Raw genomic sequence first — 27,738 nt, forward strand, 5'->3', positions numbered from 1 at the left:
TAAGTAGAAGCGAAAATTACCGGTAATGTATTTAACTCGTAGGTATATTACACAGCATGGTCAGCTAAATTCGTTAAGCATGTGAATAAATATTAAATGTGTGATACCAAGGAAAAACCTTTTCAACTCCGGTATCGTCGAAGATCAAGGCTGTAAATATGTTTTCAGATTCTGGAACAAAGACAAGAGTTTCGTTGTGCTGCAGTTGATGCTCAAGAATGAAATCTCTCCAGTTTTGGTGAAGGCGTTCATGTTTTACACCTATCTGAGTACTTTTGTTTCCAGTATTGATAAGTAACATGGGAGTCTTGGAACCATTGATGAAGTGATCAATAAAGCGTGGAATTTTCTGTCATGAAGAGGTGCAGATCAGAAGATATGCAGAAACAAAAGGAAATTGCTTCCAAGAAAGTTGAGACGACAAAGAGAATGCAGGTAAACATGGAATAGCTTACCAAACTGTTTGGAGTTGCAGAGTTAAATACTTGATAAAAGCAAATCGAATCAGATAGATCCTGGCAGAAATTTGGTCTCAGCGAAGAAGCAACTTGCAGTTGTCTAGTAGGTGTATGGATATCATCTGCAATTAGTGATTATGTGTTAAATTAAAAGTTATATATGATATGGATGAGGATATGAGATAGACACAGTGATATTTTGACCTCGTGATGCAACGACATTCATGTGCAACAGGTCTGGTAGGGGAACTGTCCAGGGCAATAAAACTTGTTTTTGTAGTTCACAAAAGTGAATGACATCAAATATCAGATTCCCGCTATGTCGAAGCAACAACGTGTCATGTCTTTTAACAATGTTGTGTTCACAAAAAGCATCCCACCCTTCTTCGAATGAATGATCAGTAACTGTGATAGTCCATTGCCGCAGTCCAACCCTTAGAATGATTCTATTGCAATGATGCTGATGAAGCAACAATTCAAACTGAGTAGGTAATACCTTGGAAAAATGAGGCAGGAAAATAACGTCAAAGAATACCATGCTATTCAACTCTAAATGCTGCAATATAGGCGAACATGAACTAAAAGTTAACCTGTCCTCTGTGGATGCATTTGAGTAGAAAACAGCATGCTGGTAAAGAGCTAATTGTCAGATGAAAATTCGTTGGAGATACAGACATTGTTTCTGCCATTGATCTATTAGGAGGAAAGTTGAAGAATTGAAAAATCAGAAAAGTGGCTTGTTAATAGAAATTACAATCACAAGTAAAAAACCAAAAACAAGAACGTCTAGTGTCAATTCATCTTAGATGCACATTGTAGCAAGTTTAACTGCATTAATGTGCCTGATTAAATGAGAGATGTAAATGTTCTTTCACAACAGCTGCAAAAGCGATTAATTGGTAATGTTTGATAAAGAAAAGTAAATGTACAAAACAGGATATGTGTCAATTTGCAGTGAAATAATCAATTCAAATTACAGGAAAAAAAATAGTTGCTGTGAAAATCAAAACTAGAAATGATTCTGTATAAACCCTGATCAATGGAGTCGCAGTCTTCTTGCCCATCCCCTCTAAATTCCTCGGGCACACAATGTTCTTCTTGCCAATTTTTCTTTAGGGACTGCCGGCGGAGTAACAGTTAATTGTTCTGGTTTCAATGTAATTGTGCACCTAATTTTGGACTTTTGTGTCTAAACGTATATTAACTACAAAAACTGACTAACGATCTCAGGCTATGCAAGAACTGACTATGAACAGCTACAAATCAAGGACGCCAAATATATGAACTACGGGCAAGCAGATAACTGACCTACAATATACATAGAAACATAAGAGTTCCAGATAAAAGTATGAGCAATTTCAAAGACCTAGTCAATAACAATTAGAAACATAAGAGTTCCAGATTGCATGCACCAGATATAACTCAAGGTGTGGACGTATATTCTTCCCGTTTAAACACAAAAAAAAAAAAAAAAAAAATCTTGACTGGTTATAATGAAAATAAATAAGCAATTCAATAACCCACCAAAAACAAGTAGGCACTTAAACTGACAATCTAAGATCCTGATGCATGCACACATAGAAGCATACCAGAACTAGAAGACAAAGTAGAAGCCATGTGAAAACTAGAAACTTTTGCATTGTATGAAAGTCAGATGTAGGCCACATTCACCAAAATGTTAGTTTGCACAAAAATGAAGGCTTTAAAATTTAGCTAATAAACCTCCCATCACAAATATCCTAAGCAAAACTAGTCAAGTGACCTACTTCTTGCCAGCCTTCTTCTTTGAGCTAGTATTAGCAGACACTGGTTTGGGATGCTTCTCAGCTTCACTTGGGTCCAACCATTTGAGGGGATGACGATTGAGAAAAGGCCAATTGGGAACAGTAATGAGAGAAGTCAATAGAACGCCAGCAGCATATATCAGCAGCATTATCTGAAATGAGCCCAAAACATAGCCTGAAATAAATGCCACCACAGCAGAGCTCACCAGCATTATCTGCATGAGCTGCTCTGCTAGCTTCTGCCCTTGCCAATCCATCTATCAATAGATAGCATAAGACGTCTATCACACAAAAAAATAAATAACATTAAGAACGAGGATAGGAACTGGAGATAGATGACAACACATCCAAGAACGAAGTACACTAAGGCTGTGTGTGGTTCCCTGTCAAAATTGTTATTTTATCCAACAGAAATGTAGCTCAATTCCTTGGGACACAAATGCTATTCTAGCAGAGAACCACACGAGGCTTAAAGGTAAAATCCCATCTAATACTGCCCTAAAACAATTCGTTCATTCGAGGTTGGAAGTCAAATAAGTGGAATGCTTGCTCCAAAATGGGGAAATTTTCCACGTATCCGAGGTAATTGCAAACAAGAAACAGAAATTAAAGGAAAAAACACCAAATTTCTACTCAAATTCCTTCCACAATTCTCAGAAGTAGAGTGCTCTTCACTTTAACAAAATTGTAACACAAAAAATCGTGAATTGGACTGAGCATATAGAATTAAGAAGAGGAAAAAAAGTGCCAAGAATTCTACACAGATATGATAAATAGAAAGAAGCACATAAACATGTATTGACATATAGAGATAAATTGGGATCACATCAAAATTCAGATTGGCCCCCAATAGAGGGCGCCTAGCATACACACACACATAATGAATCCGGAGACTGGGATCAAAATGGTAAAAGAATATCTTCATCTTGCACAGATTTTACATTATAAATTATGTACTGTTCCAAGGAAAAAAAAGGCAAACAACTCTAGTAAGGTAAGAACTCTAATACTACAAGAACTAAGATTCACATCTCTAGGCCCCAAACAAAAGCAACGACAAAGCAGAAATAAAAGTTGTAGTAAAAGGAACATAAAGCATAATAGTGGATCCAGCAGAATTAGTTACAACTTTCAAGTACCCACTAGAAATTATTAACCATTCTCACCAGTATTCATTGAAAAACAAAATCAACGATACCTCCCTCTCCCAGGAACCTTTGAAGGCAACTAATGTTCACCAAGGATTGGAAAAGCTCATATGTCAGACTGGTTAGCAAGATGGATATATAAAAATGTTGGAAAGATGATTGTTGAAGGTTTTCAACAAGATAATGAAATACAACTGCCCATCTTCCCAAAAAAAAAATATATATATATTGCAGAGAACTCTTTCGAGCAAAGTGCAATGACAAATTAGCACAATGTCAATACACACAATCCCTGCTTTCTATAACCATGAGATGTGGATACTAAAATCCCAACCCACATCGATGTGAATCATAAAAGTATGTTAGGTTGAAAGGTATGAAGACTTGTCATTTACTAAACAATTATCTTCCCCACATGCCAAGGGACAGAAAGCTCCCATTCTGCCAGCTTTTCTTTACTTCAAAATTGAGGGCGGTAAATAAGGTTGCAACAGTTTATCAATTTAAGAAATTAATACTAAAACATCCATGACAGACAAGCTAGTCTGAAGCCAACAAAATCCCATTAGAAAACACAAGTTTTCCTTGGTTTGTTCTAATAATTAGAGCAAGACAACTATATAATCAAAATGTATCATCGTTTACTGAACCGTGGATCATGAAGTTCAGGAGGTTCACCCACTAACAACGCCAAGTTTTGTTCCCCCTGAAGTTTACGAGAGACCCGTTCACATTAAACGGCAAAAGGCCCCTGCTTTTTTCATCAGGTTACACTACCGACAAGTCCAGTCAAAAACTTAAATAGCCAAAAAAAAACATACATTTAGAGCAGAAAAAGAACTAAATGGCCATCAAAAAAGAAGATCAAAGCATCCATTTGTTTAAGTGATAAGAAAGAGAGAAATCGATGCCTTGAAATGAACACGGAGATGAGATCCCCTAGCTTTGCAGGCTGCATTTTAAAAAGTTTTAACAAAATTAGCACAAAATCCCTAAAAAATCGATGATAAAAAATTTTGAAACAAATCTAAGAATGAAAAAACAAATAAAAATCTAGTTTAAAACCCAAAAAAAAAGAGGGAGGAAAAGAGCAATTACACTTGGTAGGGTTATCGGGCTCGCTTTAGTACTTCACCTGAAAAAAGCCCCCCCCCCCCCCAAAATACCAAAAGGCTGTTATAATTAGAGCATTTTGACATGAAAAATCAAAACCAAAGACGAAACTGATAATTACGCAAATTATTATTAGGACTAAAGCAGGAAGAAGCTGAGAGGAGGAGAGAGGCGAACCATCTTTTTCAGCGTGGGTGAAACGCATCGGAACACACCTTGTTTTTCAGCAGAAAGTCTTGTGGGGCTGTGCAGCACCGGTTCTAAGGCTACGTCGGCCCAAAGATTTTTTTACAAAATTCCGGTGTATAATAGAGCATGTTAACGCAGCATTGTGGACTGAACAAAGTCTTGTCTCATGGGCATAAACCTCACAGGCCGAAGTACATATGGGCTGGAAAAGGGGCGACCCGGAAGCCGAAACTAATCGAAATGGGCAATTGCCGCCAAGGAGTCACTTTTTTTTTTTTTTTTTTTTTTTGAACAAGACTTATTGCGTTTGCATTTATTATTTGGACTAATCTTTTTATACTAATAGTATAACTTTTGCATATATGTCATAAATTCAATAACAGTAATATTATATACAACGTGTCCTTGTAGATATACTCTAATTGTTTTGTGAAGTTTAAGCACTAGTTCCAAATACAATTTCTGAATCCCTTCTAGTTTTTGATTGAGGTTATCAGTAGATTTGTATTTTTGTTATTAATTTTATAGTTATTTCTTCCTTTTTATTTTACCAAATATTAGGCTATTTGGTAGATTTTACTTATTTTTTATAATTGGTGTTGGTGGTAGGGATTTAGAGCAAAAAAGAATTAAAAGGCGTGGTTTTCACTGAATTTTTATACTAATCAAATGACGTGGTTCTAATTCTTCCTCTCTAATAAAGCGAAATACTTGTTTTTCTGCTCTAATTGACCAAAACATATTAGCCTTAACTTGTAGTCCCAATATCACCCCAAGTGGACAATATTATGCCTGAAGAGGACTCGAACCTCCACGCTCTTTAGCACGAGATTTTGAGTGACTTTCATGTCGAAAATGTATCAGTTGGTGGTAGCACCGTAAAAAGGATTTAATTGGATACAAAATTTACATTAAATTACTACATTAGGCTAAAACAAAGTTAAGAGATTAAATTGACACAAGGATAAAGTTGAATGATTAAAATGACCATTTCCCTTTAATATTAACACGCACTCAAAACCTGAAGAAAGCGTTACAATCAAAGTTTGGATATATGAATTACTAGATAATACCTCTAATTTCTTGTACACTACTCAAGAGGGACTTGGGAAAGAGCAATTCTACCCGTGTTTCTGTTCATTATCAGGGAATGGACGGAGGCGGGAGTTCATCAACTTCAATGGGAACCGTCAATTTGAGAGGGAAAGGAGAATCTTTGCCGGATTTGACTGGTAAGGTTCATCAGTTGCCCTGCTGCATCAAATATGATGGTCCGACCGCCGTCTCTCAGTACTTCAAGCCCAAACCCACTGGTATATGAAGTTATTTATAACTATTATTATTGAAATTAACATTTTAATAGAGATTAATTGGTAGCAATTTTTATCTGGTTGATTTATAAAATGATGATGATGATGATGATGATGGTGATGATGATAGGGGTAGAAATTGATGGTTTGAGAGTGGAGGAAGCTTACTTCAGAGGAAGAAAATTACAGGGAACAACCGTTCCCCTTCCTCAAGGGTACTCTGGTAATTCTAACTCTTTGCATCTATTTTCCCGTTATTTTTTTAATATATTGAGTATATGTTGTGTCCCTAATTATTCTTGCTACAATAAGTATCATTTCAAAAAAAAAAAAAAATACTCATATTATTCTAGATGAAAATGCAAGGTAGTTTTGGCAGATATATGGCTAAATGTTTTTTTTCTTTAATTTTTTGGATATTACGCGGAAATGAAAGGACTTTATGTAGTGTATTTGTAGATAATGTTCTTGTATTTATATCCACTGAACATATTACAAAGTGTAACAAATTTTAGTAAAAATATGAAAAGTAATGTTTGAAATCAATTAGAAGATAATGCAGAAGTATCAAATTTGGATTAGCAAATTTCGAGTTCCTCGGTCCCCAACATGAATTAGATAGAGTCACAGTTAGGCCTTGGTGCAGAGAGGAAATTTACGGATTCAGTAATGTGCAAGTTTATATTTGTTTCATCTATAAAAGAGGATTATCAGGAGGACAGAATAAAAGCTGAGGCTTACTGCACTATTTTGATAATTGTTGTACTAAGGAAATCTGCTGGATTGGTAGGTGGGAGATTTTGGAGAGTTCTGGAGATTGTTGTGGCTGTCTGTTTACTGAAAGAGGAGTCAATAGTTGGAGTTAGAGCCAATGCTAATGATTATCATTGTTTTGGTCTTTTGTAATAAGTTGTTGCCTGTTGGTGATGGTGGTAAGAAAACTGGAATATAAAGTTCTCTGTCAAATTTGGTTCCAAGATTAGTGGCCTTTTTGGCAGCCCTGTAGCTTGGCAAGCTATCCTGTCTGCTTGCGGAAGCAGAAGATAAAGAAAAGGGAGAAATGTTAGGAGTTGGTGTTACAATTGCAGAATAGATTACCCATTAATCATCTGTTATTACATTGTCCTGTAAACTGTAGCCCACTGCTGGAACTTTATTGTCTGGACATTCTGGTATATGTCAGAGAGTGTGATTGGCTAAATGCTGTGGGAGTATGAGGCTGAGGAAGTTGGTTTCTTTGTTAGCATAGCACCCATACTTTGTCCATTGGCTCTTGGCTGGATACTTTTGCTCTAAATTTACTGGAACTTTTTTGGTAAAAACCTTGTGTCCAATGTTGGTTGCAAACAAATTCACTTGCTTATGAAACATTGGAAATCACCGTCCGATATTGATTTATTTGAGAATATGACGTCCTGAATCAATGTTTCTTTATAACCTCTGCATGTTTCTAAGAGGCACCAATGGTGTGTTAGAAATGATGCTTGTTCTTGTCAGTGTCAATAATAAATCCTAAAAAACCTGCTGAATGCTCTTCAAACTTAGAAGGGATGGAAACATCACTTCAGAGAACTATCTTAGAGGGCCTTAGTCATCTTTTTTTCCAACAAACGGAATTAGTGCTTTCATATATTAAACTTGATAATACAAGAGTTAGTTACAAAAAGGGGCAACTGCCCTCATATCTTTCCGAGCAATATCCATCAGCCATACCGGAAACTCATTGTTCCATCATCTGGCCACATAGTAAGTTGTCTAATATCTTACTCCCAGAATTAGATGTGTCTCTCATAATCATCTGAGTTATTTTATGTGAACTTTAGGAAGATGTGTTCCACTAAGGGCAATTGAAGTGTGAGGATTGGTTGCTGGCTTCTTCTTGTTGTAACAGCATGCATTAGTTGTTAACCAATATTTATGCGAAGATCAAAATAATCTTTTCTGTTCTGTAAAAAGGAAGCAAATCGTTGACAGCATAATCCTTAGCATAAGATGTGTGTACATCCTAATTTCCTTAGGTATGGGTTTTTGGATTTTGTTGACTTATCTCCTGCAATTGTGGGTTGAGAAGAATTAGTGTTGTTTTCTAGTAGCATCTGAGCTTTCCTCTGATAGTCTTGCCATATTAAGAAGTAGCCTTGCTGCTATTTTCCTTGTCTAATTTCGATGCCATTTCAAAACATCAGGTGCCAAGTTATGGCTTTTATATTCTGTAAAAAGTTGATCTTGGCTACTTTGGTGTTTGCAACATACAAGATTGTAGTTGACCAATGTATTCTGTAGTTTCCAAGAAAGATTTATGAAAATAGTGGTAAAGGTTGTTGTAATTACCTTTTAGATTATTGATTTAAGAAATGCAAATATCTCTTGTATGCCCACTTCTTGTGCTTATGATGAAATTGGACACTGGAATTTATGCATTTGACATTCTCTTTAACTGCTCTGAATACTCTTGGTGTTCATAATTTGCAGGGTTTGTCTTGGGAAAGACAAGTCTAGGTAAGCAAGCTAATATTCCCGAAGAAAATCCAAATTGCTGGGAAATGAAGGCAAAGTTTCAAAATGTAACAGTATGGAACCATGATAGTCTCCCTTCACAAAATGATGCTTTCTTGAGAGCTTTTCACTGGTTTGCTGTTGCAAAATCTGTAAGTGTTTTTCCTCTATTCCTGATCTTGAGAAGAATCAGCAATAAAGCTGGATACACATACATTGGTTGAGAACAGTATAGTAGTAATATACTTCTGCTTTTTCTTTTTCAAAATTTCCAATTTAGCATAGTTTTACTTACTCCATTGGACATTGTGCCTAGTTGCTGATCCAACTTGCACAAACAATTTCTTGAAAACAAGAGAAGAAGATTGCTGCAATGTTTGACCTCTTTTCCGATCTTTATATGAATGCAGCTACACCAGCCTGTCACTGCTGAAGATCTTGAATCTTCATCCATCAGTCAGAAGCTGGAGTAACCTTTCAGGTGCAAAAACATGTCTAGTTGCTCTTTCATTTTATCTTCACTGGTGCATATGATGCATGTTTAGGTTTAATTTGCAAATTGAAGAATTTCTTGGGGTAAAATCACTAATTAACAGGCGTTATTCTCTGTCCCTGCCCCAATTAGAGTGAACTTTAATGTCTTTTAGGTTAACAAGCTCGCAATTAACTTATAAAGTGCTCTCTTGTCTGCTTGTGACCTGGTTGGTTATAGATAGCGCTGACCATTCCTGGGATTTTCTTGTCATGAAAGCCTCCTTTGATGCGGAATTGACCTATGCAGTTAGTATTTTCAGTTAATATGATGTGATCTTCTGTAAGTATATTCTTACTTCTATCGTAGTTACCTTTCCTCCCAAACCTTGGGGCTTTTTAAAGCTATCTCTGAAATTGCACTAAACTTTATGAAGCTTCAATGGTGGTACTAACACATTCTATTGTTAAGGGAGTGTTAAACAGAATTGTATTGATTCCAACTGGAGGTCAATATGATCTCAGGAATAAGAAATATATTTATATATATATATATATATATATATATATATATATATATTTGAAAAGATCTTAGCGGAAGTAAGTTTGATTAATTTGTGTGGAAAACAAATCATGTTAGACCTCCCCACTTACTCAACACCCTCCAATCAAACAGAAGTACATATGCTCCAAAAGCCCTAGATCATGGAGTTCTTTTGGTAGAAATTTTAAGTGGAGTAATATAGGATTTAAAGAATTTTAAGATTACAAATATGATTATTCTGGTAATGAGGATTCTTTTTTAAATATTTTTGAAGGTAAATAGATGTATTAGAAGTATAATGATAAAGACAGTGAATCAGTGGCTACCTTTATTTTGTGGCATCTATAACCATATAAAGAATTTTGAAACTTATAGAAGTTTCAAATCCCGAGTATCTTGAGAATATTGGTTTTTCCATAGTGTTAGGCTTAAATTAAACTTCACAAATAACACTTAAGAATTAAACATAAAATACTACACCAAAATATTACAACCGTGGGATACAACTAAAGACTCAAAGCTAGAACGCAAATTCACTAGGATCAACACCAAGATACTTGAAGCTTGGAGACTTACCTCACTTGGAGACTTCACCTCACAAATATTAATGTCCTAGGTCCTATTTATTCTATTACATTGTCAGTTATGATGTTTCTAGAAACCAAAAGATTATTTTCCTAACTTAAGTTGGTTAGGCACTTAATGGTCAAGTTTGAACGATTGAGGCGGTACTTGTTTTCCCTAGAGAATTCTAGTCAAGCAACTAGAATATTCTATTTCCTCCAATATTTCTAGACTATTTGAGAAAGAGATTGTTGGTGACTTTCTCAACAGAGAATATGTTTATTGAGAATTTGATAGGCGCAACAATTACAGACTGATGTTCCATCCTCTGCAAAGGTCAAATGAAACTTCTTTTATAAGTAAAGTTTATTCCTCAAATATACGAATGGATGTGTTCTACTTGCTACACAAAGTCCTCCACATTTAGTGAAAGTCTAGGTTGATGCAGGTGGCTATTTGAAATATGAGCTGCAGTCATGCTATTTTGGGAATGCTGAACTGGATCCTGTTCGCAATGTGGCATAATCGCTCCAGAAGCCTGATGTTGTGCATAAGTGCTTGTAATGCGCCTTTTGTGGTATTCATTTTTTGTTATGGAATACTAATAACTTTTCAAAAGGACGACATGTAAGATCAGTGGGTGAGGCAAATTCTGCGGACTTGTAAGATCAGATACTGCAGGTACTGACAATGGCAAGTCAGAACCTAATCACTTTGTAGTTTGCATAGAGTAGGAAAAGAAAAAAAGAAAGAAAGATTCGTCCTTTCGAGTACTCTTTTGTTCTCTCTGGACAAGTTCGAAATATACTGTTGCAGCTTCGAAGTTGTCAAGTGAAATCAAATGTCATCCAATATGTCAGACTCTGTTCTTTTTGGTGCAGCACGTTCACATAGTTCCCTTATTCAAATAGGCCACTATCAACAACCAAACTTCACGATGCCAGAATATTATGCCTTATCTGATGAAAAGTAAAGATGCTATATTTGGGGCTTTTAGCTTATATATATCAATCTGCTTTATTTTGTCTAGAAAGCTTGAGAGATTGTAATGAATGTGCTTCATTTATCTGCATATGGAAAATGCTGCATACAGTAGTGGTTCTTTCTTTCAACTGTGAAAATTATGTTTACCTTTTTGTCCATGTAAAGAATGACCAATGGTTGGTTACTTGCAACAAGGTTGCTGTATGATTACCATATCACAAAAAATCTAGTCAGGTCAAAGGTTTCTGCTGCCTATGCCTATAAAAATATTTAGGTCGAACATTGGGGGGGATGTCCTGCACTGATCAACATTGGTAATTTAATGTGTTTTTTTTTATTATCCTTTTCTTTGAACATATGTTCCCATATGCTTTCGGCAGAACCTTCATTGGTCCAAGTTTGTGGGCATGCATACTTTCCGTACTTTGCTTTTTTCACATACATGATACATCAAGGGAAGGTGACCGACAAATGTCAGCTAGATCAACATTTGGAGGTGAGGGAATAATATAAGGAGATAAGGTCAGTAAAATGTTATACACACTTAATTAGAAAAACATTTATTTGACATGATAAAATATGTAATGTACATTATTTATTTATTATAGTGTTATGAAATACTAGAGAGATATATTCGGTTTATGGTAAGGAAATAGTGTAGGTTGATAATCATATATTTAAAGCTGGAAGAGCAAAAACTGTACAGTTGATCGAGAAAATTATGATACAACATGATATAAATGTGGGCTATTTGACACTTGCTGGAAGTAGGGCTCTTATGGTTTTCTTTGAACATATTCCTGTTAGATTTTGACAAGAACGTATTATATAAGGTTTTAAAAGCTTTGGCTTCAAGAATACTGATGAATTTTTTTTTTTTCAGAATAATGGAAGTCAAAATGTGTTTGGATTGTAAATTATTTGAAATATTTTTACTGTAGCATTTTTTGTGATGTGATGTTTGTGAAATAAAAAAGTAATTGAAAAAATAAAAAGGTGTATTGAAAATTGTAATGATGATGTAAGCAAATATATTTGGGCAAATAATCTCCTGCCCAAATATAAAAGTTTGTTCGACACAAATTTTTCTATTTTTATTTGTTTCTTCTCATGATCAAATAATGATCAGCAACATTTGAGGCACTCGAATTAGATGGTAGGTGAATTAAGGTAAGAATGTGTGGAAATCACAAGAATTTGCTGTAACTGGTGATTCCACCGTGTGATGAGAGAAAAGGCCATGGAGATTGATACCAAGTACACAGAGGAGCCTTGGATATATTCTTTCCGTGTTGCCTTAAAAATGGAGCTGCAATTCTATGTCTAGTGTAAAGAATCACTAAGTACTTCCAAACAGTCATATAACTCTTTTGGAATTACTGGAAAAATTACTTTGTCAACACGAAAATATTCCTAACAAAATTGTAAATGCCCCAAAAACCCTCATGGGATGGAGGAACATTACCAAATTATTACCTGCTTAAGCATCTTTAAGATTAATTTTGGTGTAGAAAAGATTATCTTGGGCTAATGCTCTTTGATGGAAGTAATTGGAATTTCTTTTCTTTTTTTTTAATTAATTTTTGATAAAATCGCATGGCATAGAATTTTTATTAAATAACTATGTCCTCGTGAAGAGTAGAAATTAGAAAAGCTGGTGGAAATGCATCCCACCTGGTTTCTGGGGAACTATATTGGGCAAGACAAGCAAATAAATGACCAACATTGTTAAGGGGTCTTGTGATCCAATTACTAACTTCCCAAATGGTAAAATGATAGAGCATACTGAAAATACTATAATTTTTTTTTTCGGTTTAAAAATTCTGATTTATTTAGCCCCGGAGCCTAAGCAATCTTCTTTTCACTTTCTTCTGTTTCTCGCTTTATCAACAGAATAAAGTTTGGTTGTTTGGTGACACTTTAATTCATAGTTTATTTAAAGCCTAATTCTCTCCATTTGAGTAAAATCATGACGTTAGGATTCAAATTGCAATCAACTGAGCGTTATATAGTCACAATTATTGAATCTTGAAAGTTGTCTGGGCAGACCATTTCACTAGACAAATCCCTGTTTTTTTTAAACCCTTTCAATTGATAATTGCATTAATTTAGATTTCTATAATTAAAAATTTTTTTTTTTTGGGAACAAATTTAATACAATTCCCACGAAGATTCAGAAGTCATGAAGGTACAAATCCAAACACTCACAAAGAATTTGATCCGACTACTACTAAATGAATTGTATAGCACTTAGATCCTAGATGAACAAGTTCATACCATTTACACCCTGTCTTGCGCCCATATATTCTTTACGTGTTGAGGGAATAAAACTATTGGCCTTCGTGGGGGACACCATTACTATCAGGCAACTTTCTTTATTGTGGTCTACAACTACATCCCTTGCTTGATTCCTTTTGGTCCTCGTTGTCATTCTTTTTTGCTCAGTGAAGCTGGAATATATCTTTTCAGTACACAAACATGCGTGGATTTGCAGATGCATCTGATCATTTCCCACCGCCTTTATGTATGCATATAAAGAAGATGAGGTTTGACAAGAGAGGCTCATATCAATTCATTCTTTCTCAAAATTTTCAAGATTCCATCTGATTCAAAATGGCCTCAAGCAATCCTCATTATGAACGTGCACAGCAAAATGTTGAAAGAAAGATGGTAAGAAGAATTGTCAATTTTTCATCATATCCTTCCTCTTCTGCTTCTTGTTGGCTCAGATATTCGCGTGTCCATTTATGGGAACATCCTAAAAGTCCAGTTTATCTTCTTTTCATAGAATTTTTATGGACTAATGACCATAATGCACATGATCAACGAAATAGATGATCAGCTATTTCATTATGTTTGTATGACGACTTGGACGATTATGCTTTGCTTTCAATTGTGTTTTCTTGGAGAAATCAATTCATATTACTAGCTAGACGATTTTTATAGCCAAATTTTTCAATTGAGAATGGGCTTTCTTTTACTTTTCTTTGTGAATATCAACAAGATAGACTGTTATAAGAAACAATACATTTAGTCAGAACAATAAAGGTACTAACAGGCGATAAGAAAAACAGAAAGTGCTCACAAGTGAATTTCATGTGGACAGGCACAAGACGGGAAAGAGGTTATAACTGTTAAACCGAGAAATCTCAACATTGTTTGGGGCAATGATGACCGCTATTGGAACATACCCAAAAAGTAAGTACCTTACAATTAATGTTTTTTTTCCTACTGTCTTCATTTCTGCAACATATGAGTGTTTGCAAACAACTATTGATTTTTATGCAAGATTTGCCAAAACACGTCCATCTTTGACCTTTTGCTTGTAGTTCCTTGGGCTTTTCATGGTACAAAAATTTCCCCACTTTAAATTAACATATAATTAGAGACTTTTTTAAATGCCAGCCAACCACTCTTTTGCGCACTTGGTGGAAGCTCCATGTAGCTTGTTAATTGTGAAAGCAATCTAGAGCTCCATGTTATAGACCCAAAATCCAGTTCTCAATAAGTTCCTGCAATTAATTTGCCTTTTAATTTGTAGTAATGGATTCATTTTCTTCTTCTCCTTTGGCCATGTCAATAGTTTTCAACTAAACAATCAAAAGTTAATTGCTAGTCTCATCTAATTGACCGTGGACAACATTCTTGTATGCCTAGAAGTGACTCCCTGACAATGGACTTTCTATGCAGTGGTGACGATAAGCCTGCAGAGCTGCTACAAGTCTGTTGGCTTGAAGTAACTGGTTCTGTAGATATTGATTCTCAAAAGACATATGAAGTGAGCTTCAGACTATCTCTAACTCCAGATGCATTTGGCTGGGGTAGTTCTCTTCTCTACATTATGGTGAAGAGAGGAAACAGTGGGAAATTTGCTTGGAAAAAGGTATCCTTGGCTAATAAAGGGACAGAAGTATTTCACATAAAAGGAGAATTGGCGCAGGATGATATCTCAAGAGATAAGAAATTGTACTTTGGTTTGTATGAAGTTTGGAGCGGGAAGTGGAAAGGAGGCCTCAAAATCCATGATGTGACTGTTAAAGAAATATAAGCTAGTGTGGAGAGTCAAATTCTTTTTTTTTTTTTTGTTCTTGTCAAACAATTGCTTCATTTCTATTGATGGCCTTCATATCATAACCTATGATTTTTGCAGACCCAAAAAAAAAAATGCTGTCTTGATGTAGTTTGCTATGGATATGTGGTTACAAACTTGTGTATCTTCTAAATCGCTGGATTGTATTTTGAATAAGGTGAAAATTGCTTCATGAGATTTTTACTTGATGTATTCTGTGACGAGGTCAATAATATTAAATTTGTGGGTTTTGCCAGCTTATATAAATTTCAGTAACATATGTTGACAAACTCTTACATTGGGATTTTTCTCATTCCTCAACATGAGCAAATTAATTAGCTCACAATTCATTTCAATGATACAAATATGTTCATGTACATGCTGCACAATAGATTGTACACGCAAAATTTAACATATAGTGCTCAAGCATCAACTGCTATTGAGTGCATGGTAAAAACCCCCCACCCTCCATTCTCCCAAATGTACCCTCCAATTTAGATTAATTGACCAGTTTTTGTAGCCTCTGTTCCAGGCCATTGGAACTGTTATAAAAAAATTTGATTACAAGTCAATTGGCGCATAGGAATCTCTACTCAATCTGAATCAGGAGGGAAAGTTGGGTGGAGAATCTCAGAGCAGTTACTGGCCAGCTGAGCTACTAGTATAATCGGTTACTGAAAATGCATGCAGTTGCATGGCATGTCTTAAGATGATATTGCAAGCACCTCATTGTAAAGGGAGATCTACACGACCTTATGTTGATTCCAACTGGATACATAATCCCTAAAATAAGCACGTATCCCCCATCATATGGTTGGGTTAAACTTAATGTTGATGCGGGGCTGCTGCCGGAAACCTAGGTATCTCGCAGGTGGTGGCAGTTTCTTTAGAAACTAACCAAGTGTTTGGTTTTGCAAGAAGTCTTACTGCTGAGTTATGGGTACTTTGGAGAGGCCTACAAATGGCTTCAGATCTTAGTTAATTTTGGACATATTCAACTGGTGCCTAACTCGTTAATGGTGGTTTCTTTAGTACTTCAAAGGAAGGAAAGTCAAGTTCATTCAAAACCCTTTATGGAACATAAGTGAGCTCTCAAGTAACAATTGGAAATGTGCTCTCAATCATTTTTAGTAGGAAGGGAACAATTTTGTACATATCTTGGCTAACATGAGTTTAAACTTGCAACCTAGTTTCATGATTCTTCCAGGTCTACCATCTGCTATAATGGAGTCCTTAGTAACGGATCTAATGGTTGTAGTAGATTAATTAGCTTGTAATGGGCATCTAGCCCTTATCTTGATGGGAAAAAAATGATTTGTCCCTTTTTTTTTTTTTTTACAAATTCCATTTTTTTTATACGCTGATAATATATAATTTTTGGAGTACTTGAATAACAAAAAATTGGGATTTCTCAATTTTAAAATGGTGCGTGCATGTCCCTTAGGCAACTCAATCTTAGCTTAGGTAGCTTAAACTTGACCTGGCTCACTATCAAAGGCTCTCATTCTAATTTTAGTTTTCGTATCATGGAATTTGGTTCACATTTTGTGGCATTTCCACTATAAAAAAGAATCCGTGATAAATGTAATGAAGATAAAGATGACCGTCAAATCACTCCCCTCATATTCTTATGCCTAAAAGGATGAGCCAGTTCGGTTTGTGTGTTTGTCAATCGGATGGTTCAGCTTGCCCTGGCCCAGGCCCTTCATGGGAAACTTGTACCCACAAAGCTCTCCTCCCTCCAATGGAAACTCCTATATGTGAAAACTCAATATTTCAAGTGTGCTCGAATAAATTCTTATCCTGTCCCTTCGTTCCCTCTTTTGGTCTATGTCTATGTATTCCCTCAGTAGGGGAAGCAGTCCCTTGAATCCGCTCTTAGTGGTCTCATATTTGCTGGTCGAGCGAGCATGCCATAAAAAACTTGTATGTGTATAGAGAGATCCCTAAAACGGTTAATGACGCTTATAACTGAGTATTGAAACCTTATCGAATTTAGATGTATGTCACATGTGTAGAATTTGCGTTTTAAATTCAAATTAATATTACTTATTAAGCATTTAGACGGGTAGTGTATACATTATATATATGTTGATGATTAATTCAAAGAAAAAAAAAAGAATTATAGATGTCCCGACAATGAGTCCTGTGTTCTTTAGGTAGAAGTTCTAAGTGGAGTAAATCTAAGACTATAGATTAAAAAATTCTGGTAGAGAAATGTGTTTAAACATTAAAGTTATAATAGAGGCTTTGGAAGCATAATATAAAGGCAGCAATTCGACGGCAAGCATAATTTTGTGGCATTAACAATTCTCACCATTTAAAGGATTTTGAAACTGGGAAAGTTTCAAATGCTGAGTAACTTGAGGATAAAAACAATGAGAATTTGAGAAGGGCAAGTATTATATACAGTCATTACATTCCTCTTTAAAGAACAAATTAAGTTCGTTTAAAAATTAACCTTATTCTTTTAAGTACCAAATGGATGGGTTTTACTTGCCAAGATTTTCATTTCGTCCCATGCTACATGAAATCCTCCACGACTAATGAAAGTCTAGGTTGATGCAGTTGTTCATTTGAAGATTGAGCTACAGTCATAAAGTCCAGTCATGCTATTTTCTGAATTTTGATCTGGATCCTGCTATCAATGTGGGAAGATCACTCCAGAAACCTTGTGATGTGCATAAGACCTTGTAATCGGTCTTACTTATCTGAGTATCTGAGTGATTTGAGTATCTGAGTGATTTGATTCTTTTTTCACTCCTACTTATCTTGCAAATTCTGTCAACTTGTAAGATTAGTATGCACCGATGGAAGAGAGGCAGGAATGGTTGCAGGTTCACAGTCAAGATTTGATCAAAAAAAATTGTAAGGTTCAGATTTCATCTTGTATTTCGTTTTTAACAATATGTATGAAATCCATAAAATTTTATTCTAGAATTATACGTTATTGAAAGTAAATTACACCATGTGCAAACAGAGTTACGTCGTGTGCAAATGCACGTAATCATCAGGAACGGTTGCTTCCTGCGCCGGGTCCTGCACGGACAATGAGAGTTCAGAATCTCAATTTGTGGTTTGCTGAAACCTTATGACGTGTATAAGAGATTGTAAAGTGTCTTTGGCATGCTATTTTCGGATACAGATTACTGACTTTGTGAAAAGCCCATTTTTGGATATAGATTACCGACTTGTCAAAAGGAAAACGGAGCAGAAAGAGAGCCAAATTCTGCCAACTTTTAAGATTAGATGCTGCATGCACTGACAACGACTATCCAGAATCTCAATTTGTATAAACACTGAAAGAATAACTATAAACATTAAAAGAATAAATGTAGAACTAGCACAAGAATATATAAAATGTAACAAGATTTCCTTATTTCTTTAAAAAAATTATTTTATTGTCTACATTTATTGCTTTAATTATTCGGTATAATTGTCAGTGACAGACAGATCCTCGTCCTTTGTGGTTTGAGGAAAGTAGCACCATTAAGATTGGTCCCCTTAGATTTACTCTTTTCTTCTCTTTCTGTGGGCAAGTTCAAAAGACACTGTAGCAGCTTCAAGTTGCCATGAATCAAATGTCAGACGTTCGTTTCATTTAGATGCAGCAGCACGAGTAGGCCACTAGCAACGATCAAAACTCAAGATGGTAGAATTTAGGGAATTTTTCAGAAACCTCCCTTGAGGTTTTTGACAATTTCACTCGGTTCCCCTCAAGTTTAAAAAATTACACTTACCTCCCTTGACATAGTAAAATACCTATAATACCCTCCACTTGGTAGACAATTTAAATTTAAGGCAATAAATTTAGAAAACCCAAAAAAAATCAATTTTTCTGTCTCTTGTCTATTTTCGCTTCTCTTTTTTCTAATTAATATAACCTCTTTTTATTATTTTCAATTTTGTGGATATTAGCAAATTGAAATTTACAAAAGCAACAGAGAGCAGATTATGTGCCAAATTAGAATAAAATGAAGAGACTCGTACTGATAGAGAAATAAATAATAAAATTGATTATTGAAATAGGAAGAAGAGCTATGATGTGAAAATTGTCATATTTTGTTTGTTGTCAAAAAAAAACTTTTATAAAATGTCAATATTTACATATGGATTTCTTTCATTGGATTAGATTTTTTGTTATAATTTTGTTATGGAGGTAGAATTATTCTATACTTTTAAGATATTAATATTTTTAAAGTCATAGGAGGGTTGTAATGACGGTTTTAAATCAGATTAGCTTGTATTGAAAAGATATTTAAGTATTGATATTTAATTTTTCGTACAACTGATTGTTAATTGGGTTTGTGTGCGTGTTTTCCTTTTTTTTTTTAGTGGCAAGTATTGCTACTTTATATGTAATTTAGGATTTTTTGAATGGCTACTTGATTTTAGAACTTATGTTTGGATGGTTGTTAGGGATTAAACTTATTAATTTATGTAAAGTGTAGAAGAAAATGATTGAGTATACTATATTTTTCTTTCTTAATTTTGTACAAAAGGGAAATTTAGGATTTTTGTGAGAAAATCTATCTTGTTGGACCTACATTGTTACTAAATATTAAAAGTAGAGGAGGTATATATTATTTTTAAAACCTGAGGGGAGCTCTTTGTAATTATTAAAAATCTCAGGGGAGATTTGGGAAATTATCCGTAGAATTTATTGCCTCATCTGATGCAAGGTAAGGAGGCTGTATTTGGGCTCTTTAGTTTATGTCTATTAATTTGTTCATTTTGTCTAGAACGCTGAGAATTTATATGTTCCAGAATGTGTTTGACTCATGTGCAAGTGGAAAATCCTGTTCTTTCTTTTCATTGCTAAAAATTATTATTACCATTTTTCTGTATGTAAAGCATGACCCAATAGCTACTTGCAACAAGTCTTTTTGTAGGATTAACATCTTATAAATATCCAATTGGGTGTAAGAATCTGAAATCAATCTCAATCTCCATGATTATAATGTGTATGCTAGCTAGGCCTATGAAAAATATTTGGCTCTATATGCTAGAGTATTCATATTACCAGTAAATTAATCCTCACTCCACACATGTTTCAATCTTTTAAAGTAGGGTATTGTTTGATATGATATGAGCACGGCTTATTCGACCGTATGTGGCTGTGCTGTTTTAGTTTCTTTACCAAATATTCCCATATGCTTTTGACAATGCCTTCATTCGTCTAAGATTGTGGGCAGTGCAAATGTGCAAGCCATATTTTTTTTTGGAACAACGATATCATTTGTATAAGTTAATCTATCTTATTTTACATAGAGGAGAAATATAAAGAGATTATACAAGGATTAGCAGGTATACCGACCTGACTAGATTAAAGAGGTGTTTTGACATTTCCTTTGAATTGTTTTGATTGCAGCCATATGCATATTCCAAATGTTTTTGCATCAAGAATATTGATAGACAACCACAATATCTTCGATTACCAGGTGGACTTTGGACATGTATGCCTGTTAAAGAAGGTACTACTTTCCGTACTTTTCTTTTGTTACATACATCAAGAGAAGGTCACCGACAAGGCTTGGCTAGATCAGCATCTAATTGAGTTAGGGAATATTAGGAAGGTAATGCCAATGAATAATGACTAAAGGTGAGTGGGTAAGTTACAAAAACTATAGGATAGAAACGTAAGGTATATGTATTTTTAGAGTCAGGGATTAGTAGGGAGACAGGATAAGGAGGCAATCGTATCTAATGCTAAGAGAGAAAAAACTTTACTTCTTCACTTTTTGGGATCGGTAAATGCAAGCTGGAGAGGGATTTTGTGGCGTAGCTTCAGTCTTTTTGTTTAAATAAAATGAAATGAAGATGTTTTCTTGGCAATCAATTAAAGCATAATATGAGATTACTTGAAATAATTATTATAGTACGTCTTATGATATAATGCATTTGAAATAAAAAAATGATTGATTAAAAATTATGTTTATGACGCAAGTAAAATAGTATTCGAAATAATTTTGCTATCCAAACATATGTCTTCCCAAAAGTGTAATTGCATAGCTTGTTATGTTCATATTTTAAACCATGAGTTCTCTACCTATTGATTTTTTTTTTTTGGGTGTTCCTTTTCCAATGTCCACAGGAGTATAAGAAATTACAAACTACTCATTTTAGGCTAGTAAATTATTCAGATGTGACTGAAACAAAAATCTATATGCTTGGTGATTTGTTTAATTAACTTCTTACATCATCAAAGCAGGCTAAGATTCTAGATCAAAATTTCAGTTAGCATCCTATGCATCGTTGATATGTTAATATGTGGCTAGAAAATTGGTGGACCTTCTTAGTTTTGGGTAAATGAATTCTACTTGATCTAATAATAGAGAACTTGATGATTTAACATGATATTAATGTGTGCTTTTATGGTTCGCTAAGCTTTTGACAAGACTATGACACTGTTAAGGTTATGAAAGTTTTTGCTTCAAGAATAATTACGCATTCTTTTTTTGAAAAAAGTCAAGAACAATGGACGTTGAAAAACGAATGCACTGGAGTCAAATCGTGGATACAGACCTGCAATATACAGCTAGGCTAACGATGTGTGATTATTATAAGAAGTTTGCTCTAAGGTGATTCCACCGTGTGATTAGATGAGAGGCCTTGACCATTTTGATGCTTCGTACAGTGATGAGATATGGATATGTTCATTTCATATTAGTTGTAATACTGTGGCTGCAATTCTTTGAATAGTTTAAACAACCTCTCGTGCTCTCAGACTACGTAATTTGGGATCTTTTGGACGATACTACAACAAAAATAGCCTTTCCTGACATACATACGAGGACACTTGATGGTTTGTGTCATTATAGCACTTCTATCATTACACTTGTTATCAAATCAATAATTTATACTCTTTTTTATTTTATTTTATCTGATATAAGAATAATAATGTGTCTTTATACTACCTATCATGACATTTGAAAAAATGTGAGATGCACCAAAAAAAAATTAGAACACAAAATGGCGTCGTTTGATTTTGGCGGAAGATTGCTTTGCCAAAACACTTAGTGAAATTTCAAAACCTCATTTTGCCTGCTGAAATTTTGCTTCTCCTATCTCTCTCACAAACTCTCTCTCTCTCTCTCTCTCTCTCGGCAAATTATCTGTCAAAACTCTTGGCCAAAATTTTGCTTTCCCCGAAGAGTTTTTTCTATTGAATCTCTCCACAATCAAACTACCCATGTTTTCCCATTGAAGATATGTAATTACATGATAAATTTTTGCCCTAAATTGATTTTTCTTGGTTGTCTGCCTAAATCTGAAATACCAATTTTTGCCCTCCTCTCTCGGCCAATTTCCTCTCCTCTGCTCCCTATCTCTGCCGTCCCGTCGCACCATCAAAGAGGACGAGTTCAGATTCTCCAGAAATTATTTCTTAGCAAAAGAATTAGGCAATTCCGGTAAGGAATCCGGCCACAAGCTCGAAGATATCGTAGGAGGACAAGGGACTCGTCCCACCTTCTTCGAAATGGCCGCTGCCCAACAGCTCCCTTCTAGTCTTCGTGCTGCTCTCACTTACTCTCTCGGCGTAAGCTACTCAAAGTTCAAACTCCATCTGGGTTCTTCAATTTTCATCAAAATTCTTGTTTTTTTGTCTTCTTTTTTGTTTTAATTCAGTAACTGGGCTTGTTTTGTTTTGTAGGTATTGGCTTTAAGAAGACCCTTTATTCACAAAATCCTGGACTATGAGGATGAATTCTTCGCTTTGCTAATGCTTGTCTTGGAAACCCACAGCTTGAGAACAACCGATGCTTCTTTTGCCGAGTCTCTTTATGGGTTGAGAAGAAGAGCGGTTAATATTAAAGTAAAAACAAAGGATAATATTCACAGCAAGAAGAAGATTTTGCCATTGGATTCCCCTGCTGACGCAATTCATCATAATGGTTTAGAGAAACGCCAGAAAATCCTCTCTGTTGTATTTTTGGTAATTGTTTCGTTTTCTTTTGGTACTCCTTAAATTCAGTTACTTCATGTTTTGCATAATGGAGAAGAATTTTGTCTATGTGACGATTCATAATTTTTGAAATAAGTCCTTTTTTTTATCGGTTGTTCTCATTACTCTCGATTGGTCGTTTTTTAATGCTGGATATGTTTCTGTTGTCAAAGATCCTTCCTTTTTGACACTCAAGCAAGCTTCTGGCTTTTTTTATTTTTAGTAGAGTTTGTTTACTGTGTTCTGAGTTGGATAAACGTTGTGTAGGTTGTGTTGCCGTATTTTAGGTCCAAATTGCAGTATGTATACAATAGAGAAAGGGAAGCTACACTTCAAGCGAGCTTATGGGGTGAGGGTGAGGAAAGATTTGGCAACATAGACTACTTTGGTGGAAGTGGAAATTCCTCAGCTTCTGGGAGCAGTTCTGGTGAAGAAGCATCTACCACGAGAAGACGCGTCATGAAGAGAATACAGAAGATTATAGCTGCTTGCTACCCGTGGATACACGCTGGAAGTGAAGGTTAATGCTAGTCTCATTTATGTGTAGTTTGGGTGTTGAAACTTCACTGGCTTTTCCTCCTTATTCTAGATTTGCTTAAGCTTCACTTGGATTTAATGCTGTCGCCTTCTTCATGTTCTATCTGTGTGCTTATGCCAATCTATGTCTTGCTCTTTCCAAACCTTGCTACGCTAGGACTTAGGAATCTGAACTCTTAGACCTTTGTCCTCTAGAGGAGGCCTTTTGCGTACCTCAAGCTTAGCTTCAGCCTCAGCTAGTTGACGATTCAGTTTTTCGAGTGCAGGGGTAAGATGATCAGGCTCCAGGAAAATAACCCGCAGAATCTGTTCAACTGCAACTTGATCCCTTTGCTCATCAAACAGCTCTGGTACATAATCCATGTCACCTTTTACTTTCAAGCTCATGATCTTGAACTTGACCCTGCTCTTTAGACCATCCAGCTTGTCATTGGACTCTGGAGGCTCCAAAAACTTGAAAATATTTCTTAGAGATGACTTCTATTTTGAACTTAAAATAGAAGTCATGTTTTTTGGAGTATATATGCTTGCTTTTAGTGGTCAACTTTAGTGTTTTCTGATCTGTATTTTCTGATCTGTATTTAGCCTCAGCCTCAGCTTAGGGGAAAAAATTGTTCAAAATTTTTGCCTTGTCATCATGAATCCCCTAGATTAATTGCATCATCTGCCTCTTGGCCCGCTTGGGAAGGACTTGCTACTTCCCAACCATTTTTTGCACAAAACCCAACTACGGCTGGACTTGGTAGGGGGAGAGTTGAACAAAAATTGACCAGCGGTTGGAAAATTTTGGTTGTTGTCATTGGTAGTGTAAAATGTTGACCATACTTTCTGCTTCTTTCCCTCATTAGACAAACCTACTCAACAAACTTAGAAAACATTAAATTAGATGTGTTTTGCCACTAGTTTTTGGGGTTGATTTAGTTTATCCAGCAAGCTAATTGGAGCTTTTGTATGGGTACGCCGAATTGGAACAGATGGGATGTTATGTGCTTGATCTGACCCTATTTTTTTCCCTCAAATTCAATCTGATTGAGTAGGCTGGGTATGTATCATATGGAGGGGTTGTTCATGACTTGAAATCTCCTTTGGTTATTCTTTTTCAAACTTGGGAGTTGATGTTGTGTAGTTTGAGATGTATAATTTTAGGACTAGCTCAATAGCAACTTATGCAAAGGCTGGAGAACTGACAAGCTGAAATGCAAAACCAACAAATTGAAATGCAAGACCTTCTTAAGGCTTTGAAAGTTGAATTGCAGTCTAGGAAGTAGGGCAATGAGAGTATATCTGGCAATGATAAATGGTAAACTATCTTTCTCATACAAGCATTTGATTTAGCCTCGCTTTTGTCTTTACTAAAATTTGGGGAAACTATTTTTGCAGGCTTTGTATCAAGAAACTTTAGCATGAATGCCTCTCCAAACAATTTTACCTTAAAGAAAGGAAATGGAGACTCTGCACAGGAACAAAAGCACAGCTTCTTTTGAGCACTAATGCAGAACTTCCCTCATTTGGAGGTAAAAATTTTAAGACATTCCTTTTAGTATAGTTCAAATTTTTCGCGAAAGCAACGGATGCAGTGCACATTTTGCTGTCCATGATTGCAATTTGATGTACTGAAAAGTTATTAGGTAATATATGGTTTCACCATAAATACGAAAACAACCTAGTATAGGTTTTTTATTGAGTGATCTCTCTTATGTTTCCATTTTCTACATTCCCTGATTCACGAGGAAGCCAAGAAAAGATAAAACAAACTCCTGATTCATGTGGAAAACATTAACACCAAAAAGAAACTAAATTCTTGATCTACTAGGTAATTACATTAAGTATTTAAAAGGCCCTGGTCAAGGATAGGACAGCAATATATCATTAAGTTTTCCAGTCTGTGTACTGGAAGGGTTGCCTTAAGTCTTCTCTAAAGGTAAATCTAGGCTCGTGATTTTTCTTGAAACTGAAAAATATGTGTTTTAATTTTGTGGGGTTTTGGTATAAGCTGATCAAAGAACGGTCTTTAGTCTTTGTGAGGAAGATTAAGGATGTTGCATGGCCTTTTCTGGATTTTAAGGATGGAAGTTGAGTACTAAAATGGGTTGATTTTGTACTCTGTTTTATGAATTAAAGAGGTTGCTTCTGCTTTGCAGATGCATTTTTGGTAGTAATCATGTCGGTGGTTAGTGGTTGTACAGTAACTTGAGGACTAGTAGTCAGTTTTGTTTGATTCAATTGGGCCTACAGATGATGTTCATTAGCGCTTTCCATGTATTTGTTGTGAAAGGGTTGTGAAAATTGTAAATGTTCCAAGAACCATTTCTTGTTCTGTTCTTTCTTTTTTTAGTTTTCTTTTTTTGGGGGGGGTGGGGAAGAGGAGGGTCAGGGGGCAGGAGATTGGGTTTATTGGACTTTGTGGTTGGTATCAGAGGATGAGTGGTGTGATTATGGTTGTTGGCAAGTATGAGGTGGTAACTAAAAGATGAAATTAAAGCTTCTAGGTGGGAAACGTTATGATCTTTTCTGTAGCTAATATTTAAGAAGTAAATGCAACTAAAGCTTCATGATCCGCTACTGCTGCACATTTATGTATTGGCTTTATGGGCATTGAGTTGCTAATACTTATTCTGAAAGCTTTTAACTTTACGCATTGATCTGTCCTGTAATTGCCGATATGAAATGCATGTAACTAGTTTTGTTAGCAGTTGACTTTATGTTACTGAGTGGATACAAGGTTTAGTTTTTCATTGATAGCAGATTGATCTTAAGTGTGAGTGGGTTGCAAAATTTCCCCCTGGAAGTGATTATTTCGTGGAATACAGAAAATTTGAACAAATTTAAATCCTTAGAATGGTTCCTAACTTTGAATCAAACAAAATGACATGGCTCGTGGCCTAATCCAGAGTAGTGGAAAAAGGGTTCATGTCTTTACATCGTGGCACTTAGGTCTCATCATGAATGGCTTCGCCTCTGGAATCATGGCAATTTAATTTGATCTTTAGCAAATACATTGTGGCTTTTCTGGAAAGCTCTTGTTAGTATGATGATCTAATGATCCCCCACAAACTTTGTGCATAGGTGGAACCAGCTGAAGATTGATGGGGACTTCGTGGTTATGACTGAAAGCTCTCATTTCATTGTAAAGTTTGGAAGCTACTGTTAGTTCTTTCAACTTGTTAGGGATGAGAATCTTTTAGTTTGTGCACAAGAAAGTATTTCAAGTTTGTGTACATGAGAATGTTTTAGTACTTGTTTGGGATTTTAATATTTGCTACGTTTGTACTTGTTACCGACTTTTAATTTAATGAATTATATTTGAGTATCGACTTCTTCTTTTAAATTGCTATATGCATTCTGCTCTTTGGGATAATTTTACAAGTCCCTTGGGATTCTGGTTGATGGAATGTACAGCAGGGAGGACTAATTGCAGGTTGCTTCCATATAAAAAAAAAACAGGGAAAAAACTCCTGGCAATTAAAAGTGTCAGCATAGCTTAGCTTCGAAAAACACTAATGACAAATGGGCGTGTCGTCCAAAGCAGTGTAAATTCACATGGCTACGTGTCCTTAAAGCCATATATTAAGACAACTCAAGATGCCTTCATAAATTGGATATCCTACTGATCTGCTACTGATGTTCTAATGCTATACTGACACTTTCGATTATCACAAAAAAAGTTTTTGTTGGCAGAGGGAATGCTATAGCAGCATGGTATTCCTGACACATTTGAATGCTGCTAAAGATTTGAGGCTATCCCCACATTGGAAGGGACAACACTCGCCCTAGGTGTGAGGATAGATAAAGTGTCAGGTTAGATTATCTATACTGACACCTTTAAATGCCGTTAAAGGCCATTTTTGTTGTAGTGTACTCACATTTAGAACTTGAGTTTGTACTTGAATAGTTGTTAAGAATTAAAATATAGAAGAAAGTGATTGAGTATGATACTTTTTTTTTTCAGTTTTGTACAAAAAAAAAAAACAATTTAGGATTTTGGGAGAAAATCGGGCTCCGTTTGGATTAGCTGTTTTTGGGGTTGTTTTTTAAAAACAGCACTATTCATTTTTTGAAAAACACTCAATGTTGTTTGGATTAGTTGTTTTTCAAAAACAGAGTGTTTTTGAAAAACAAGCGTGTA

General features: G+C 35.4%; 4 protein-coding genes and 2 non-coding genes across 22 annotated transcripts; 3 read left to right on the forward strand and 3 right to left on the reverse strand.

Moving 5' to 3' along the window:
- LOC113708619 (signal peptidase complex subunit 1) lies at positions 1-4,848 on the reverse strand. 10 transcript variants are annotated; one of them, XM_027231144.2, is made up of 8 exons: positions 4,681-4,827; positions 4,489-4,525; positions 4,302-4,342; positions 2,225-2,499; positions 1,049-1,151; positions 663-918; positions 456-580; positions 1-349 (listed from the first exon to the last, which is right to left on the reverse strand). In XM_027231144.2, exons 4-8 carry the CDS (start codon positions 2,497-2,499, stop codon positions 74-76), a joined length of 1,035 nt encoding a protein of 344 aa, XP_027086945.2. In that variant the 5' UTR covers positions 4,302-4,342; positions 4,489-4,525; positions 4,681-4,827; the 3' UTR covers positions 1-73. The 10 variants fall into 10 exon arrangements, with proteins under 10 accessions (XP_027086945.2, XP_027086943.2, XP_071920360.1 ...); XM_027231142.2 differs by having other exon boundaries at positions 663-954; XM_072064259.1 differs by having other exon boundaries at positions 2,225-2,523.
- On the reverse strand, positions 3,533-3,689 carry LOC113709193 (small nucleolar RNA snoR135). The gene has a single exon (XR_003452613.2). It is a non-coding gene; the product is annotated as a small nucleolar RNA snoR135 (small nucleolar RNA).
- On the reverse strand, positions 4,018-4,151 carry LOC113709189 (small nucleolar RNA snoR74). Its single transcript, XR_003452610.1, has one exon. It is a non-coding gene; the product is annotated as a small nucleolar RNA snoR74 (small nucleolar RNA).
- Positions 4,849-5,473: 625 nt separating the features above from the next.
- On the forward strand, positions 5,474-10,945 carry LOC113707772 (uncharacterized protein C12B10.15c-like). 2 transcript variants are annotated; one of them, XR_011820848.1, is made up of 6 exons: positions 5,474-6,005; positions 6,133-6,225; positions 8,475-8,650; positions 8,909-8,979; positions 9,211-9,312; positions 10,526-10,945. XR_011820848.1 is itself a non-coding variant. In XM_027230094.2 (5 exons), exons 1-4 carry the CDS (start codon positions 5,843-5,845, stop codon positions 8,969-8,971), a joined length of 495 nt encoding a protein of 164 aa, XP_027085895.2. In that variant the 5' UTR covers positions 5,478-5,842; the 3' UTR covers positions 8,972-8,979; positions 10,526-10,945. The 2 variants fall into 2 exon arrangements, 1 of the variants encoding a protein (XP_027085895.2); XM_027230094.2 differs by lacking the exon at positions 9,211-9,312 and having other exon boundaries at positions 5,478-6,005.
- A 2,633-nt stretch (positions 10,946-13,578) lies between these two features.
- On the forward strand, positions 13,579-15,397 carry LOC113708019 (protein PHLOEM PROTEIN 2-LIKE A9-like). Its single transcript, XM_027230447.2, has 3 exons — positions 13,579-13,731; positions 14,168-14,259; positions 14,752-15,397. Exons 1-3 carry the CDS (start codon positions 13,675-13,677, stop codon positions 15,107-15,109), a joined length of 507 nt encoding a protein of 168 aa, XP_027086248.1. The 5' UTR covers positions 13,579-13,674; the 3' UTR covers positions 15,110-15,397.
- A 6,753-nt stretch (positions 15,398-22,150) lies between these two features.
- On the forward strand, positions 22,151-26,922 carry LOC113707787 (peroxisome biogenesis protein 12-like). Of its 7 annotated transcripts, none has more exons than XM_072065020.1 (5): positions 22,151-22,670; positions 22,785-23,066; positions 23,343-23,595; positions 24,993-25,126; positions 26,679-26,922. In XM_072065020.1, exons 1-4 carry the CDS (start codon positions 22,611-22,613, stop codon positions 25,094-25,096), a joined length of 699 nt encoding a protein of 232 aa, XP_071921121.1. In that variant the 5' UTR covers positions 22,151-22,610; the 3' UTR covers positions 25,097-25,126; positions 26,679-26,922. The 7 variants fall into 7 exon arrangements, 4 of the variants coding, with proteins under 4 accessions (XP_071921121.1, XP_071921123.1, XP_071921122.1 ...); XR_011821059.1 differs by lacking the exon at positions 26,679-26,922 and adding an exon at positions 23,879-23,962 and having other exon boundaries at positions 22,152-22,670; positions 24,993-25,080; XR_011821058.1 differs by lacking the exons at positions 24,993-25,126; positions 26,679-26,922 and adding exons at positions 23,879-23,962; positions 24,739-24,816 and having other exon boundaries at positions 22,152-22,670.
- Positions 26,923-27,738: the final 816 nt, after the last annotated feature.

This window comes from Coffea arabica, chromosome 9c (assembly GCF_036785885.1).
Source record: "Coffea arabica cultivar ET-39 chromosome 9c, Coffea Arabica ET-39 HiFi, whole genome shotgun sequence".
NCBI classification, from domain to species: domain Eukaryota; kingdom Viridiplantae; phylum Streptophyta; class Magnoliopsida; order Gentianales; family Rubiaceae; genus Coffea; species Coffea arabica.

Excerpts from the sequence above, each read along its gene's own strand:
- LOC113707787 (XM_072065020.1), top strand. The coding sequence starts at position 22,611 with ATGGCCGCTGCCCAACAGCTCCCTTCTAGTCTTCGTGCTGCTCTCACT. Across the intron at positions 22,671-22,784 it reads CTCTCACTTACTCTCTCGGC|GTATTGGCTTTAAGAAGACC; the intron begins GTAAGCTACTCA and ends TTTGTTTTGTAG. Across the intron at positions 23,596-24,992 it reads GATACACGCTGGAAGTGAAG|GCTTTGTATCAAGAAACTTT; the intron begins GTTAATGCTAGT and ends CTATTTTTGCAG.
- LOC113707772 (XM_027230094.2), top strand. The coding sequence starts at position 5,843 with ATGGACGGAGGCGGGAGTTCATCAACTTCAATGGGAACCGTCAATTTG. Across the intron at positions 6,006-6,132 it reads CTTCAAGCCCAAACCCACTG|GGGTAGAAATTGATGGTTTG; the intron begins GTATATGAAGTT and ends TGATGATGATAG. Across the intron at positions 6,226-8,474 it reads CCTTCCTCAAGGGTACTCTG|GGTTTGTCTTGGGAAAGACA; the intron begins GTAATTCTAACT and ends CATAATTTGCAG.
- LOC113708019 (XM_027230447.2), top strand. The coding sequence starts at position 13,675 with ATGGCCTCAAGCAATCCTCATTATGAACGTGCACAGCAAAATGTTGAA. Across the intron at positions 13,732-14,167 it reads AAAATGTTGAAAGAAAGATG|GCACAAGACGGGAAAGAGGT; the intron begins GTAAGAAGAATT and ends TCATGTGGACAG. Across the intron at positions 14,260-14,751 it reads TATTGGAACATACCCAAAAA|TGGTGACGATAAGCCTGCAG; the intron begins GTAAGTACCTTA and ends CTTTCTATGCAG.
- LOC113708619 (XM_072064258.1), bottom strand. The coding sequence starts at position 2,499 with ATGGATTGGCAAGGGCAGAAGCTAGCAGAGCAGCTCATGCAGATAATG. Across the intron at positions 1,152-2,224 it reads AAGAAGAAGGCTGGCAAGAA|ATCAATGGCAGAAACAATGT; the intron begins GTAGGTCACTTG and ends TCCTCCTAATAG. Across the intron at positions 350-455 it reads CTGCAACTCCAAACAGTTTG|AAAATTCCACGCTTTATTGA; the intron begins GTAAGCTATTCC and ends TCTTCATGACAG.